This window comes from Triticum dicoccoides, chromosome 2A, assembly GCF_002162155.2.
Source record: "Triticum dicoccoides isolate Atlit2015 ecotype Zavitan chromosome 2A, WEW_v2.0, whole genome shotgun sequence".
Lineage (NCBI taxonomy): Eukaryota > Viridiplantae > Streptophyta > Magnoliopsida > Poales > Poaceae > Triticum > Triticum dicoccoides.
The window spans coordinates 3,863,164-3,878,737 of NC_041382.1; the positions used below are offsets into that span (position 1 = coordinate 3,863,164).

The following is a 15,574-nucleotide window of genomic DNA, read 5'->3' on the forward strand; positions in this document are numbered from 1 at the left end:
ATTGTCCCTTTATAGAAGAGTACATGAGTTTCTCACCTCATACGGCTCCTCGGTCAATTCTTTCGAACGGATCCTTTTCCTCATTTGAGAGCCTTCGCCTTCCATTCCACCCCGAATACTAACGAAGACCAATAGAGTAGCGTTTCCATGTTCTAATTGAACATTTTCCAGTTATGATATGATTAAAGGAGAAGTTTGTTCTATTGCCAAACATATGCAGTTCAAATCACATCTTATAATAATAAGAAATATTTCTCGGTATCAATCCCATTGCCCCTTATTCTTTGAGAATCCGAAGGATTGTTTTCGAGTTTCCCGAGCTCTTTTATCTTTGACTTGTTTGTTATAGCTTTATTCTTAATTTATTTCATTTTGATTTTCCCTCTTTCTATATTCCTATCCTCTAGGTATAACGTTAGCATCGATAGAGAACATTTTCCTTTGTATGAATCTATATTACTTTATTCTAATTTCTTCCTGAAACTTCCTAAGAAAATACCGATTTGGATTCAAAATTGATGGGTTGATGTGAGGTCATCCAAGTTAGCGCTAACTGTAGTATGAATGTAAAAAATTTACTCCTAACAGCGGTAAAAGCATAGCCGGTGTAGGCCGATATTTTGGTTATATCGCGAAGCACGAATGCTTTCTCACCGAACGTAGAAAGCAAAGCAAACTTGATTATTCCTGGAGCTAAAGACCAGAAAATATTCTTGACTGCCCTCGCCATTCCTTTGTTACTCTTTTGTCAAAATTCAACCCTCCGGTCAGCAAACGGCAAGGTTTTTCTGCTCCGTGTCTCACCGGTAGTTTTTGACTAAACCACCACTCCCCGCTGAACAGTGTACCAAAATTAAGTCCAGCTTGTGTTCATATTTTTTTTGAAGTCTAGCTTATGTAACACGTCAAGTAGAAATTGTACAAACCCGAAAAAAAGTAGAAATTGTACAAACCCGAAAAAAAGTAGAAATTGTACAACGAAAAAAGCAGGGTATCAACAGTTCCGATATGACACCGTGACATCATCGATGGGTTATCTACGAATCTGGATGTAATTTTTATTATTTGTAGCGTTTGTTGTACTGTCATGATTAAAGATAAATAAATTGAAAGTATTCCTGAAAAATAGCTCCATAGATCTCATCGGAAATGTTTGATGCTACTTGGAGCTTCTTTGGCGACCGTGAAGTCACCAGATGAATTACCAAGTACTCCCTCCGTCCGAAAATACTTGTTATCAAAATGAATGAAAATAGATGTATCTAGAATTAAAATACATCTAGATACATCCATTTCAATGACAAGTATTTTTAGACGGAGGGAGTAGATAGATCACATCGGGACGTTGCAGTTGTTCGGCGGTGATACGGACTTGACCCGTTGTGCAACATTTTTTTTCGTGAACACACTTAAGAGTGTATCTTTTCATTGATAGGTAGAAGAGAATACAGGGTTGCAACCTCAATCAACGTACACTGGCAGGGTTGTGTATCGTATATCGCTTAGATGCAGGATACCAGCAGGTATAAATATACCACGACGGACTCTCACCTCAGCAACCCGCACCACACGAACCAGCGAATGGAGATCGTGCTTTGGCTGTTATGGCCGACGCTCGTGGTCGTCTCGCTCCTCTACTGCCTGGCACACACACGCCGTGCGGGCACGGGGCGGATGCCACCGGGTCCCACGCCGCTCCCTCTCGTCGGCAACGTGCTCAGCCTCGGCGGCAACCTCCACCACACCCTCGCGCGCCTCGCTCGCGCCTACGGCCCCGTCATGACACTCAAGCTCGGCCTCACCACCGCCGTGATCGTGTCCTCGCGCGACGCGGCTTGGGAGGCATTCGCGAAGCACGACCGGCGCCTGGCTGCGCGCGCCATCCCGGACGCCGCCCGCGCGCTCGGCTTCTCCGACCGGTCCATGATATGGCTGCCCAGCTCCGACCCGCTCTGGAAGAGCCTGCGCGGCATCGTGGCCACCAACGTCTTCTCCCCGCGCAGCCTCGCCGGGGCGCTCGACGTCCGCCAGCGTAAGGTGCGGGACATGGTGAGTTACTTCCGCGACTGCGCCGGCACAGAGTTGGACGTCGGCCAGGCACTGTACGGCGGCGTGCTAAACCTCGTGTCGAGCTCGTTCTGCTCCGTCGACGTGGTCGACATGGGCGGCCAGTCGGCCCAGGGGGTGAGGAAGCTCGTTGAGGACCTCATCGAGGTGATCGCGAAGCCGAATGTCTCCGATCTTTTCCCTTTCCTTGGACCCCTCGACTTGCAAGGATGGCGTCGCTGGACCGAGATACGCTTCGAGAAAATCTTCCTCATATTGGATGGCATAATTGACCGTCGCATGGCAGCTGCCAACGCCTCCACGGAGAAGCACTGTGACTTCCTCGACTCGCTCCTCGAGCTCTTGTCCACAGGCAAGATGGCTCGCGACAGCCTGACAACCATAGTGTTCGAGGTCATTGCGGCCGGGAGCGACGCCATGTCCATCACCCTAGAGTGGGCAATGGCGGAGCTGCTTCGGAACCCAAGCGTCATGGCAAAGGTCCGCGCGGAGATAGACGATGCTCTTGGCGGCAAGGAGACCATCGGCGAGACCGACGCGGCGAGCCTGCCGTACCTGCAAGCCGTGGTAAAGGAGGCTATGCGGCTGCACCCGGTGGCGGCGATACTGCTGCCACACCGGGCCGTGGAGGAAGGCGTGGAGATCGGCGGCTACGCCGTGCCGAACGGCTCAACGGTCATTTTCAACGCGTGGGCGATAATGCGGGACCCGGCGGCGTGGGAGAGACCCCACGAGTTCGTCCCGGAGAGGTTCCTGGGCAAGGCAGACCAGGTGGTGGACTTCCGGGGCAAGGCCTTCGAGTTCATCCCGTTTGGGTCCGGCCGGAGGCTGTGCCCCGGCGTGCCGATGGCGGAGCGCGTGGTGCCGTTCATCCTGGCCTCGCTGCTGCACGCGTTCGAGTGGCGGCTACCGGACGGCGGTTCCGCGGCGGAGTTGGACGTGAGCGAGAGATTTACCACTGCAAATGTGATGGCTGTCCCACTCAAGGCCGTGCCCGTCGTGATCACCTAAGACATGTACAATGATTGATAAAACGGTCTTACACAAATACAAATGTAGACTAGTGCAATTAAGACACACTTATCACACACCCGACATCGAACAATGTGTGATGGACACGTTAAAAGAAGAAGGACACCGATATCCACTACACGTGCGACATAATAGGCATTCATCCACACATCGTGTGTGGCATAAGTAGGGGGCAGTCTACATGGGTTGTGTGTCGGCGAACAATAGAATTGCCCACACGTGTGGACGTAGCTACTTCATGCCACACGCCCAACAAGTACTACTCATCCCCACCCCGCGTGTGGCACGAAGCAAAATGTCCACACGTCCTGGCGCAGCTACATTAGGTACCCGCTGGATGACGGTTTAGTTGCCATCCGGAATGGCAGATGTAGTTATCCGGGATGGCAAATATGGTTATAAAAGCATGGCAACTCTCTCTGTTTTGGTTAACTATAGTTGTCATGTGTAATTTATGATAGTTGTCGTGTGTAAACAGACCATAGTTATCATGTGTGATTAACTACTTGTCACATATGGTCAAACAATAGTTGCCATATGTGGTTAATCACAGTTGCCATGTATGTTTATCTGATTACCACATACGTGCAACTGCAATTGCCATCGAGCAAACGAATCATAGTTGTCATGTGTGTTTGCCTAGTTGTCATGTACGCGCAACTGCAGTTGCCATCCAACAACATACGACTGTCGTGTGGGCGAAAAGCAGTTCGCCCACACGCGCGTGTACTAGGTGGTGGCTGTGTGGGCAGAAACTAGTTCTCCCACACAGCGCAGCTGGCAACCACGTGTTGTGGGGCGTGTGAGCGACCTCTCCAACGCCCACACACCGGTCTTATCCTACGTGGCACGTGAAAACTGTCTCAGTGTGTCAAGATTTGTGCAAACTTAACTGGACGGTGATCCAGACGCGTGGGTGAGTTGCAATATTATCATACGTGTGTATGTTAATGTTTCCAAAAAAGAAACGTGTGTGTGCGATGGTAGATCCATCAAGTATGATTTAAAAAAGGAATCGTGTATAATATAGGGCACATAGTTCAGTTGAAGGACATGCGTGTGATAAGTAAGGATAACGCGCACGATTGAACTGCTCGAATCATGTGTGTTGATTGGCAAACAATTTAAATAAACGATTTGTTTATCATGATGGGGAGCATCACACATGTTAAATAATATGTGCACCATGTGCGAAGTTTCGGACATGGTTTCTTAAAGGCAACTTGTGTGTGCTAACTCGTGATAACACATAGGATTGTCTGCTAAGAATTCTATGCTTGATGGGCACACAATTGAATTAGACGAACTGTGTGCGATACTGAGAATCATCGCCCACAATTTTGTCATGTGGATCTTGTGCAATATGACTTGCTCTGTTTATAAATAAACAACATGATCTATCTGCAGAACAAAAAATATACTTAGAGCAACTTTAGGATAGTCCCCGTACGATTACATCAACTTATAAATTCACACACTCAATTTGAGGGACGAGGGATTGAACTACTCAATTAGATAGCATTGCATTACAAAGTGCTACATATGGATAGAACACAAATAGGTATTCCCGGCAAAAAACACAAATAGGTATAATAATATGTAGTTTGCAAGGATTTCCAAGATTCTTTAATTCAATTGCATTGCCTTACTAGTAACTTGCCAATGAACCTTCAGAAAATAGAATTTCAATAACTGTAACTTGTTTAAACACATTTTAGACACATATATCTACTGCCGTTGGTTCCACCTGCATCCTAAGATTAGTTCATCCTACTTTAAGTATTAGACAAACTCAATATGTCGAACAGAAAAGTTGTTCTGGGATAACCAGCGGTAACAACAACAACAACAACAACAACAACAACAACTACTACTACTACTACTACTACAAGGAAGAAGGATGAATATCAACGATGATATTTCCCAACTAGACAAGACATGATCTTAACCAAATATATAACAAAGCAAACCTTTTCAAATGAATGTGTACCTTTTTGTAGCAGCATACTTCTACAGGCATTCATATCTTTGAAGCCCTTCAATCTGTCAATATAGAAGATTATCTCTTGCCTTTACACCCTTCAATCTGTCAATATAGAAGATTATCTCTTGCCTTTACATATGAAAACCAACATATTCAAACGAATATGTACCTTTTTGTACGAATATGCTGCTGCAGGTGTTCATATCTTCGAAGCCCTCCGATCGAAATAGTGGTTACACCTGGATGCATGTTCTTTTTCGAGGAACAGAAACATATGAACAAACAATAAGTTTTTTTCGAACGAAGGGCCACACGGCCCCCATTTTCATTATGAAAATGGAGTTGTTTACAAGGCATCAAACCACCATTTACATCACTGATCTAGAAGCCACATCAGGATGCTCCAGCCAATCCAGCCTAATCATCACATCACTGATATATATCACCACATCAGGATGCTTCAAACTGTCCAAAACTAGCCATGGAAGGGCCTAGTACTACGCTAACTACAAAGGTATCAGCAGACTAAATGACAATAACCAAATTAACATAAATGCTTTGAAGCCAGCAAGCATTTCCAGCGGCTAGCTTCACAAAATCCTTCTCACATGCGGCGCCAAACCATGCCCTCCTCTGAAGATATCACGAGTCACCCTCACGATACGCCTAGACACCTGATGAAGCATGCTTTGCACCCCTCTTTTCTGCAGATTTTTCCATGAGTCAAGTAGGGAACATACAAGAAAGATAATGTCAGTAGGATCTCTAGGCATAACACTTTGAAAACAGGATTTGTTCCTTGTTTTCCATATAGACCACAATAGAGCAGCACTACCCAATAAAACAACTACTCTATCTTTGCCAGTATAGCTAGACAACCAATTCTGGCATAAGTCAAAAAAAGACATTGGAGCTCTCTGGCTCCCTAGAGCACATCCGACAATATTCCACAGGAACTTAGCTAAGGAACAAGAGAAAAATAAATGATTCACACTCTCTTCACAGTCGCAAAATTCACAAAACTTAGCACCTTTCCAGCCTTTTTTATTCAGATTGTCCTTGGTCAGAATCCTATTTTTGATTACTAACCAAGAGAATGCCTTAACTTTAAGAGGCATCTTCATCCTCCATAGTTTTTTAAAAGGGAAAACGACTTGTCTAGCTATAAGATAGTGATACAGAGATTTAACGGAAAAGCTACAGGAGTTTGTAAGTAGCCATTTGACTTTGTCAGGCTTATCCGACAAAATTACCTGACCACACATATCAAGTACCTTATTCCACATATCAAGATTCTCCCCATGTAAACATCTTCTGAACCTAATGCAATTAAACTCCATGGTAAATACTTTCGCAACAGTAACATGCTGGCAAAAACTTAGATTATAAAGACGAGGAAAAATCAAACAAAGAGGTTTATCCTTTATCCACGCATCTTCCCAAAATCTAGTTTTACGACCATCCCCCACAATTCTCTGACAACAGCTATAGAAAATATTCTTAACTTCCATTAAGCCATTCCAGAAGTGGGAGTTGTTAGGAGATGATTCGCATTGAGTCAAAGTTTTCTTCTTCAGATACTTTGCTCTAATCAGCTCCTGCCAGTCCCCCTCCTCATTTTCAAGTCTCCAGAGCCACTTACAAAGAAGACTAACATTTTTAACATTTAGATTAGTAACCCCCAGTCCTCCCTGGTCCCTAGGTTAGCACACATCATTCCAGTTGACCAGGTGGTACTTCCGCACTCCCTCCCTTTCTTGCCAAACCAAACGAGCTCGGAAAAAATCAAAGCGTTTACCCACACCTTTAGGCAATCTAAAGAAGGAAAGCATGTGACTAGGAACACTACTCAAGCAAGTCTCAGTTAGAATAAGTCTCTCTCCCATAGGAAGCAAGCTCCCTTGCCAGGTAGCTACTTTCTTCTCACATTTCTCCTCAGCAGGTTTCCAATCGCTATTACTAAGGTTCTTATAGTGTAGAGGCATACCCAGGTAGCGAAAAGGAAAGGTTCCAATCGTGCAAGTAAAAATCCGAGCATATTCCTCCTGTCTTACTTTCGCCTCACCGAAGCAGTAAACCTTGCTTTTTAAAAAATTAATTTTTAGACCAGTCAAGTGCTCAAAGACACAAAGGATGATTTTAAGATTCCTAGCTCCTTCCAAGTCGTCCTCAAAACAAAAAATCATGTCGTCAGCATATTGTAAAACATAAAGGCCACCTTCATAAATCTGAGGGGCTAGACCTTTTATAAACCCTTGTTCCTGAGACCTTCCAACCAGGGTCACCAGGACATCAGCATCTATATTAAATAGCAAGGGGGAGAAGGGATCCCCCTGCCTTAGACCTTTTCTAGTAGTAAAATAATTACCCAACATATCATTTAAAGTAATAGCGACTTTCCCATCAACAATGGCTGACTTGGTCCACTGAATAAACTTTTCAGGGAACCCTTTCATTTCTAACACAGAAAGCATAAATTCCCAGTTAATTTTATCGTAAGCTTTCTCAAAATCAACTTTAAAAAGCACACCGGAGAACTTGTTTCTATGAAGATAGTGCATGGTCTCATGCAACATTACTACATTATCCAACAAATAACGCCCTTTAATGAATGTTGTTTGGATCTTAGACACTATCTTGTCCGCAACTAACATAGCTCTAGTGTTCAAAACCTTGGTAAAAATCTTAAAAGGAACATTAAGCATACAGATAGGTCTATACATCTGAATCTTATCAGCCCCCTGGCCTTTCGCAATCAATGTAACAACACCATAATTTAGCCTAGAAAGGTCCAATTTGCCATCAAAAAAATCATTAAACAGCTGAAGTAGATCGAAACAAATTAAATCCCAAAATACTTGGTAAAATTCAACGGGCATTCCATCGGGGCCAGCCGCTCGGTTGCGTTTCATAGAGAAGACAGCAAGCTTGATCTCTTCCAAGGAGAATCTAGCAGTTAACATTTTCTTATCTTTAATATCTAAACAAGTAGGAACAGGAATACTTAGGGAAATAGGTAAAAGGTCTACAGGACCAAAAAGCTCTTTATAGAACTTGGTAGCATAGTCCAGTAGCTCTTTATCACCCTGGATAATAACCCCATCCTGCACAAAACGAAAGATCTTGTTCTTTCTTTTCCTACCGCTCGCCTTAATCATAAAATATCTAGTGATGTTATTCCCTTCCCTGAGATCTCTCTCTTTAGAGCGCTGATACCATTTGATTTCCTCCTCTCTCAAAATCTTATTCAAACTACGTGAAGGTCTTTCCTAAGTTCATAGTCAGCTACTGATAACCCAGTTAGCTCACATATCCTATCAAGATCATCTAGTTGAGAACTTAGAGTGTTTCTCTTTTTCCTATAAGCCCCCTCCACATTGAGATTCCAGCCTTTCAGGCATCTTCTCAAATTCCTCATTTTCTGCATCCAAATGGCCAAATTATCCTTGCCATTCACATTAGAATGCCAAATTTTATTAACTACAGCGGCAAGATCATCTCTGGTAAACCAACATAATTCAAAACGAAAAGGTTTATTAGCTGTAACGGTTTTAACCCCGTTATGCATAAGCAAGGCTGCATGGTCAGAGACACCTCTAACCAGTGTCCTGACAGTAACTAGTGGAAATTTTAACTCCCAGGCAGGGCTAACTAAGATCCTATCCAACTTAACAAAAAGGGGATCAATCTGGTTATTCGACCAAGTAAAATTTCGCCCAGAAAGCTCAAGCTCCTTCAGGCCCCAATGCTCAATAATAGAATTGAAAAAAAAAGACCATTTAGGAAGCTTCTTGACCTTGTTCCTATATTTGCTCCTCCTAATGATATTAAAATCACCGCCAACAACAAAAGGATGAACATTACACCCAAGCATATGCACAAAATCAATTAAAAAATCTTCTTTGTCTCTGGAGTGAGCAGCTCCATAGACATTGACCAGATTCCATTTGAAGCCCGTCCTCTTATCCATAAGAGTCATCCTAGTCAAGTATTTACTAGCTACACAAGTATCTACTTCAAATAAATCTTCTCTAACCCCCATAAGCAAGCCACCCGAAGCACCAACAGATGGCTGCCAAAGCCAAATAAAGGTGAAACGGCCGCTAAGCCCAGCCAGCCAGGGGTCAGGGAACGCACTCTTTTTTGTCTCTTGAATACAAACAAATTCTAGCTTATGCTCCGAGATAGTTTCTGCGAGAAATCTTCTCTTTTCAGGTTCCTCTAATCCTCTAGCATTCCAAAAAATACCAGCCATAAAAAAAAACTTTATATATAATCAGGTATCTTTACCAACATTACAGCGAACCTTTGGTTTAACACTGAATGCACCAGTGCAAACCTTTCTTTTAGGTTTAAACAGAGAAGATAACATCAATATTTCCTCTCTTAGATCCTCATCCTCTTCGGAATCAAAATCAGAATCAGAAGCTAAGTTCTTAATAGCATCAGGGTCAAAACTATCCAGTTTTGACTCAGTATCATTATCTTTTCTATCCTCTTTCCTTAATCTGGCAGTAAATAAATCACTTCTAGACTTTTCTAATTCCTTAATCATAGAAATAGATCGCTCTATTTCCTCAGGACTCCTACCTAAGCTAACACCAATAGAACTAGTAATATGGGAAATAAAGCTAGGTACAGTATTTAAAACAGTAGGTACTGTGGTCTCACCTGGGGTTATCTCGAGGTTTTTCTTTCTAGCCATCTCCGTAGCTTTATCCATAGTTTGTCCTTCATCTTTTTTCTTGTTCCTATCGCTCCTTCTTCTTGCTGCCTCGTCGGAAGCAGCTTTGTCCTTAGCCTTTTGAACTCTAGCAGCAGCCTCGACGAGTTTCATTTTGGTAGCATCAACTCCCCCACCAATGTCAGGTAATGGGTTTTGTAACACATTTTCAGACATAATCACAACAATAGCTTAATGAATTATGTTTCCCCGTCCGTTCTATATTTGTTCCTTCCTTCCCGTTTTCGGCTTTCAGCGGACCCCACGTAATAGGTTTCAGGCCCTACACCAACTGGTATATCTGAATGATATATGGCGGCATTACATAGATAAACGAAAATGGAACTCTGTGAATACATAAGCAATGTCGCGAATTTTGGTGCGGATCGACGACACATGATTCGTGTGCGCCTGGACCTGCGTCCTACAAATCCTCTCCGGGACCCCTTCAGGGTCATAGCTAGAGAGGCTGAAAATAGTTGATGGCACGGCTTTATAAAGCCGGTGCTAGTTGGCATGCAAACTTTATTGTTACATGTTGCACAAGTATGACATGGATGAACATGGGACATGTTCCACTTGAAATTGAGATTTAACGGCTGACTCATCAGTCGGGTTTGTTAGACAAATTAGTATCTTGCATCCAAAATGACATCATTCTAATCACGCGTAATTTCAGACTATTCAATAGTCGTGCACACCTCTGTCCATGTGTTAATCGACCAACCTTGGTCATGCAAGTCTAGAACGTATGATTGCATTTTTTGTTGATTGCTTACCAAACAAGCCACTTAGTAGTCTAAAACGTATGAGGGTTACGGCCAACCGTGGCCACGGAAGTCTGCAGAGCCGTGCCTGACGGAGAGTCTGAGAGTTACAGTCAGCTCGAGCTAGCGGTCAAGTCATTCGTGTTCGACTTGGACCAATGTGCATACCATATGGCTGGGTTGCATGTCTCACACGGCAATGTTGTACGTTGTTTTCAATGTACTCCCTCTATAAACTAACATTTTTAAATCACTAAACCAGTGATGTTTACGTAGAGACTATTTGATGGTAATAAGGTACTTTTTTTTTCTGAGCACAGTACAAACGCAAGCGCTAATATATACGCACATACACTCACCCGTATGAATGCACACACGCACACCCTACCCCTATGAGCTCCTTCGAGAGATTGAGCTGGCATATCATCTTAAAATTTTATGAAATCAATGTAGGCGGCTCGTAGTTGACGGGAACGTCTCCTCCTACTAAACGCACATCACCGAAAATCCTGAAATAAATCTAAATAATAAGGTAGCTTCCTGGAAGGTAATTTTTTTCCCAAATAATAAGTGTCATTTGTGGCACGAAGCTCTTCGCCTGATTTTTTTTAAACTAAAGTTTGTCATTCGAAAAGAAAAAAAACTAAAAAATGCCATCTGAAAAGAAGTCTAAAGTTGTTATCCTCGCGTCATTAAACTTGCCATAAAAACGTTCGAAGTTGCCATGTGTTCGTGCCACACATGTGCATTTATCAGGGGCCAAAATTTATACTCCTCCATTCCACAATGTAGTGCTTCCTCTATCGCCGTGTTTCAACTTTGACCGTAAATTTAACTACCAAGACCGATTGGGGCAGAACCAAAAATTATATCAGTGAATTCGTATTCGAAAGAAGTTTTCAATTATATATTTTTTCTCCCGCCGCAGTTGGTCTCGTTGGTTAAATTTATGGTCAAAGTTGGACCTCGGGAAGCGCGGGCGCACTATATTTTAAAATGGAGGGAGTAGTATAGACTTTGAAGTATCCAAGATTAAAATAATAATTTTTAAAGACTCGCAGTTAATCAGTCGTTTGATGTGGATGCATGTACCTATGAGGCTGGCCAGGGTCGGAATTGGGCCTGGGGCAACAGGGGCTATAGTCCCAGGCGTGGCCCAACTCTTAGTCTATACATTCAGCAAAAAAATTCGAGTTTGTAGTGTAATATCGGCCTAGCCCCAGGCATGCAAACCCAGCTGGACGTTCCTCAGCCCATGTGCCATACATGTATCCCAACCGAGGTCCAGCGCAGTTAGGACGATCGCTCAAAGGAATCGCTAGCGCCTTCCACCAGATCGCCATCACACATAGTTTGCTTTGAGTCTCTGACACTTTCCCTCGTCTCGCCAGATCGGATTAGGGTAAAAGTAATCTCATTCACGCCGCCGTCACCGCCGCCCCCCAACTCTTGTCGATTGCTCGACTCGACCAGACGCGCTCCCAGGCGGCTAGTACTCGGAATCTCAATCTGATAATCTGTAGCCTCGTTGGAGTAGCCTCCTGTTCTGCTCCATCAGTTTATCTCCACAAACGGCTGCTCCATTAGGTAATGGTATAAGTTTTTCATATCATCTATTTTTTCCCATTAATTCCTTCTTATCATTAGAAATCAGTAAATTGGTGACGTTAAATTGTACTCCCTCCGTAAAGAAATATAAGAGCGTTTAGATTACTAAAGTAGTGATTTAAATGCTCTTATATTTGTTTACACAGGGAGTATTAATTTAATCAAGTCATTGTTATTTGATGACAGTGAGGAAGAGGACCCGGATAATTAATTCTTTTTTTGGAGCAACGTCCAACCAGCCTGGATCTAGTATGAAAGAAAATGAGGAAATGCAAAGGTTTATTAGGCCACACACTTCAGAATAATGGTATAATATGTTCTTATTGGTATGTGTCCTATTTGACTTTTTTCAAGCTAGTAGTGTTATTAATAACTGCTTAGGTTTAGCCCTAGGTTTCGAGAAATTCTGGCTCCGCCTCTGAGGCTGGCCATAGTGGGGGTAACATAACCGGTAACATGCAATTGAGACTAGCAAACATGCTTATATGACACACAATTAAAGAAGAGAGATAGAGTTAGACTACGCACAATGAGAGTAACATAGGTAGTAACATCACACATATCTAGATAAAATAGATGATGTAGCAAGCAATAAATGAAGAAAGAGAGACATGTGGTAATATAGCTAGTTATTACTAGTATGAGTAACATCACACATATGAAGGCAAGATGAGTCTATATGCTAATAAATAAAGTGTTGCATGTTACCACATATATGTTATTCCTCACTATAGAGGTAGTAACATAGAGTAATAACATGAACATGTTACTACTCTATGTTACTATCCATTGTGGCTAGTCTCAGAGTAACATAGGTAGATACTATATCTCAACGATGGCGTGCTGCAAAAGCCTGGAACGATGGGAGCTCAAAGGCTCCTCCCTCCCCGCGACCTCGACGAGGACAACGCCACAACGAGCTCCCGGAACGGCTCAAGGGCCACCTAGACGGGGACAATGGCAGCCATGGAGGCGTGCTGGCGAGATAGGGATGACGAGGAGCCAGGGGCGGAGGGGTTGGGTTGCAGTGGCGGTGCGAAGTTCTGAACCGCGTTGGCGGTGGGGTGAGGAAAGGAAGCATTGTCTAGTGGTGACGTCCCACACGGCGTGGTAGTTGGTGGTGTAGAGAGAGAGAGAAAGAGAGAGAGAGAGAGAGAGAGAGAGAGAGAGAGAGAGAGAGAGAGAGAGAGAGAGAGAGAGGATGACAATTGTCAGATGCAGAAGAATCAGATGGTGGGGAGGCTTGATCTGTGGGAGGGTCTTCTGGACCAACCACAATGCAGGGTCTTTGCTGAGTGCAGGATTTTTTGCACATGGCAAAACTCTTTTTTCTTCTCTTTTATGTTTCGCTCTTCTCTTCTCTATTTGGATAAGGCCTAGTTTTTTCTACCAGGCGGCTTCGCCCCCACAACCCCCGTTCAAATTTGAAACTTTGGAAGATGTCAAATTTTGACAAAGATCATGTAATGGTGTATTTGAGTGCAGAAAAAATTTCAACACATGAAGCAATGGTCGCATTTAAAAAATATTATCAAGCATTTCAAAAATTTCTAAAAATGTGTCTAGAAAAAATGTTGGCCATGTATTAAAAAATTGAACTTGTATTTGAAAAATGGTAAACGTGTACTAGAAAAATATTCTTGACATATATGAAAAATATAGAATGAAAACCAATAGACCGAAAGGAAAACAGAAAAATTTGAAAATCTAAAAAGGAAGAATAGGAAAAAGAAACAAAGAAAAAATGAAAATAATTGCAAAACTATGAAAACCAGTAAAGAAGTAAAGAGAAACCAAAAAATAGTGAAAACTAAGAAAGAAACAAAAAATTGAAGAAAATGTGAAAGAAAAAAAACAGATAAAACCATGAAAGAAACAAAGAGAAATCCAAAGAACCAAGAAAAAAATGGAAGTATAATGATGAAAAAATGAAAACTAGAGAATAAATAAGAAAACCGAAAAAATAAACGAGAAAACAGAAAAACGGGTAGTTCCCTCAAGTTGGTCGCGCCTCCTATCTGGACATGAACCCGACCTTGGTGCAAATGGCCAGAGGCCCCACCCACCACCTGGGATCGATTCCCAGGAGAGTTCTCTTTTTCTCCCTATTTCTTTTTGTTTTACTATATGCGCTAATGGTCCGGCCCATTACTACGGATGCTTCAGTGGGAGGTTCTTCCCTCTCGCTTAATGCGAGATATAGCTCTCGTGGTGGCCTAGAGGAGTAGCCAGCATCCTAAGGCTTGTGCGCTTCAACGAGGCAATTGTATGAGGTTGATTCAAGATGATGTACACATGAGAGGCTGAGATTAATGGGGCGCGGGTAGTGTAGTTGGCTACATGGAGTCATGTTGAAACTGAAGCTGGAGTCTGACAGAAGACTTCACTCGGTACAGATGGAGGGCTACGACATATGTAAGTGCACATAAAGTCAAAGCCTATGTCTGTGGGAAAAGTGAATAACATTTTGTTCAAGCTGGAGCTCAGTGGTCCGAGGACGTGAAACTCTGCATCGCTCGGTGATGATCGGTGGTTCTTTGCAGTCGGAGTTGAGGAGGTGTGGGTTTGTGACCCGTGGGACTCTACTAGTAAAGCCAAGGATCGACATCATGATAATAGCGAGCCATGCGGTAAGTATGGGACATGGCGACAGACCAGGGTTCTAATGGTTAGCCATGTGTTAAGACATGACTACGAATTTGACTTAGGATGACTACAAGATGACGCTGAAATTACTTCAAGTTTCAAACGGTCATTCAAGAAAGAGGGAAGATGTTGAGCTCGGGTAACTTTAATATGTAGTGTCTAATATGTAAGTTATTCATTTTCACACAGATCAAGGAAGAGATAATCAAAGTGATGATACAATAGTATTGTCAAATATGGTGACTCAATGATCAATATGTGATGACGTTGAACGGATACTCCAAAAGTTTGAAGCGCGTAGACTATAGTGAAGAAGAACTTTATTCATTACCGTGACGAAAACAAGAAGAAACTACATTTGTAGGTGGAGTCTCAGAGTATCAGATACTCATGGTATAAACTCAAGTCCAATATATATGGAAGTTTGATGCATCAACTAATAGAAGGTGATGGAGAACATTCGTAAAGGTGAAGTTTGTTGAAATTGTACAAAGTAGATTACAGTTGGACTTAAAGTCATACGACGTGTATTCAGGGTACGAACTAGCTAGTGTTGGAGTAGGACACTTGCATCCCAAGCCCCCTATATAACGGGTGTAGACATATGATGTCGCTACGCAAACATAATAGCACAGGCGCACATCAGGAGCCACCGGCATGTGCCGGCCTCCGGGTGGCCGGTATGCGGTATTATAGTGATATCAATGTTGAGAAACGTCCGTCGTCATGACCCAGGGGTGTAGCCCA

The 15,574-nt window shown here is 43.0% G+C and overlaps 1 protein-coding gene across 1 annotated transcript; it reads left to right on the top strand.

Annotated features, from left to right (window-relative positions):
* The first annotated feature begins 1,581 nt into the window (after positions 1 to 1,581).
* Positions 1,582 to 3,078, top strand: LOC119358546 (cytochrome P450 76M5-like). The gene has a single exon (XM_037625037.1). It carries the CDS (start codon positions 1,582 to 1,584, stop codon positions 3,076 to 3,078), a length of 1,497 nt encoding a protein of 498 aa, XP_037480934.1.
* The last annotated feature ends 12,496 nt before the right edge of the window (positions 3,079 to 15,574 follow it).

Bases quoted from the DNA above. Each gene is read 5' to 3' on its own strand.
- LOC119358546 (XM_037625037.1), top strand. From the start codon at position 1,582: ATGGAGATCGTGCTTTGGCTGTTATGGCCGACGCTCGTGGTCGTCTCG.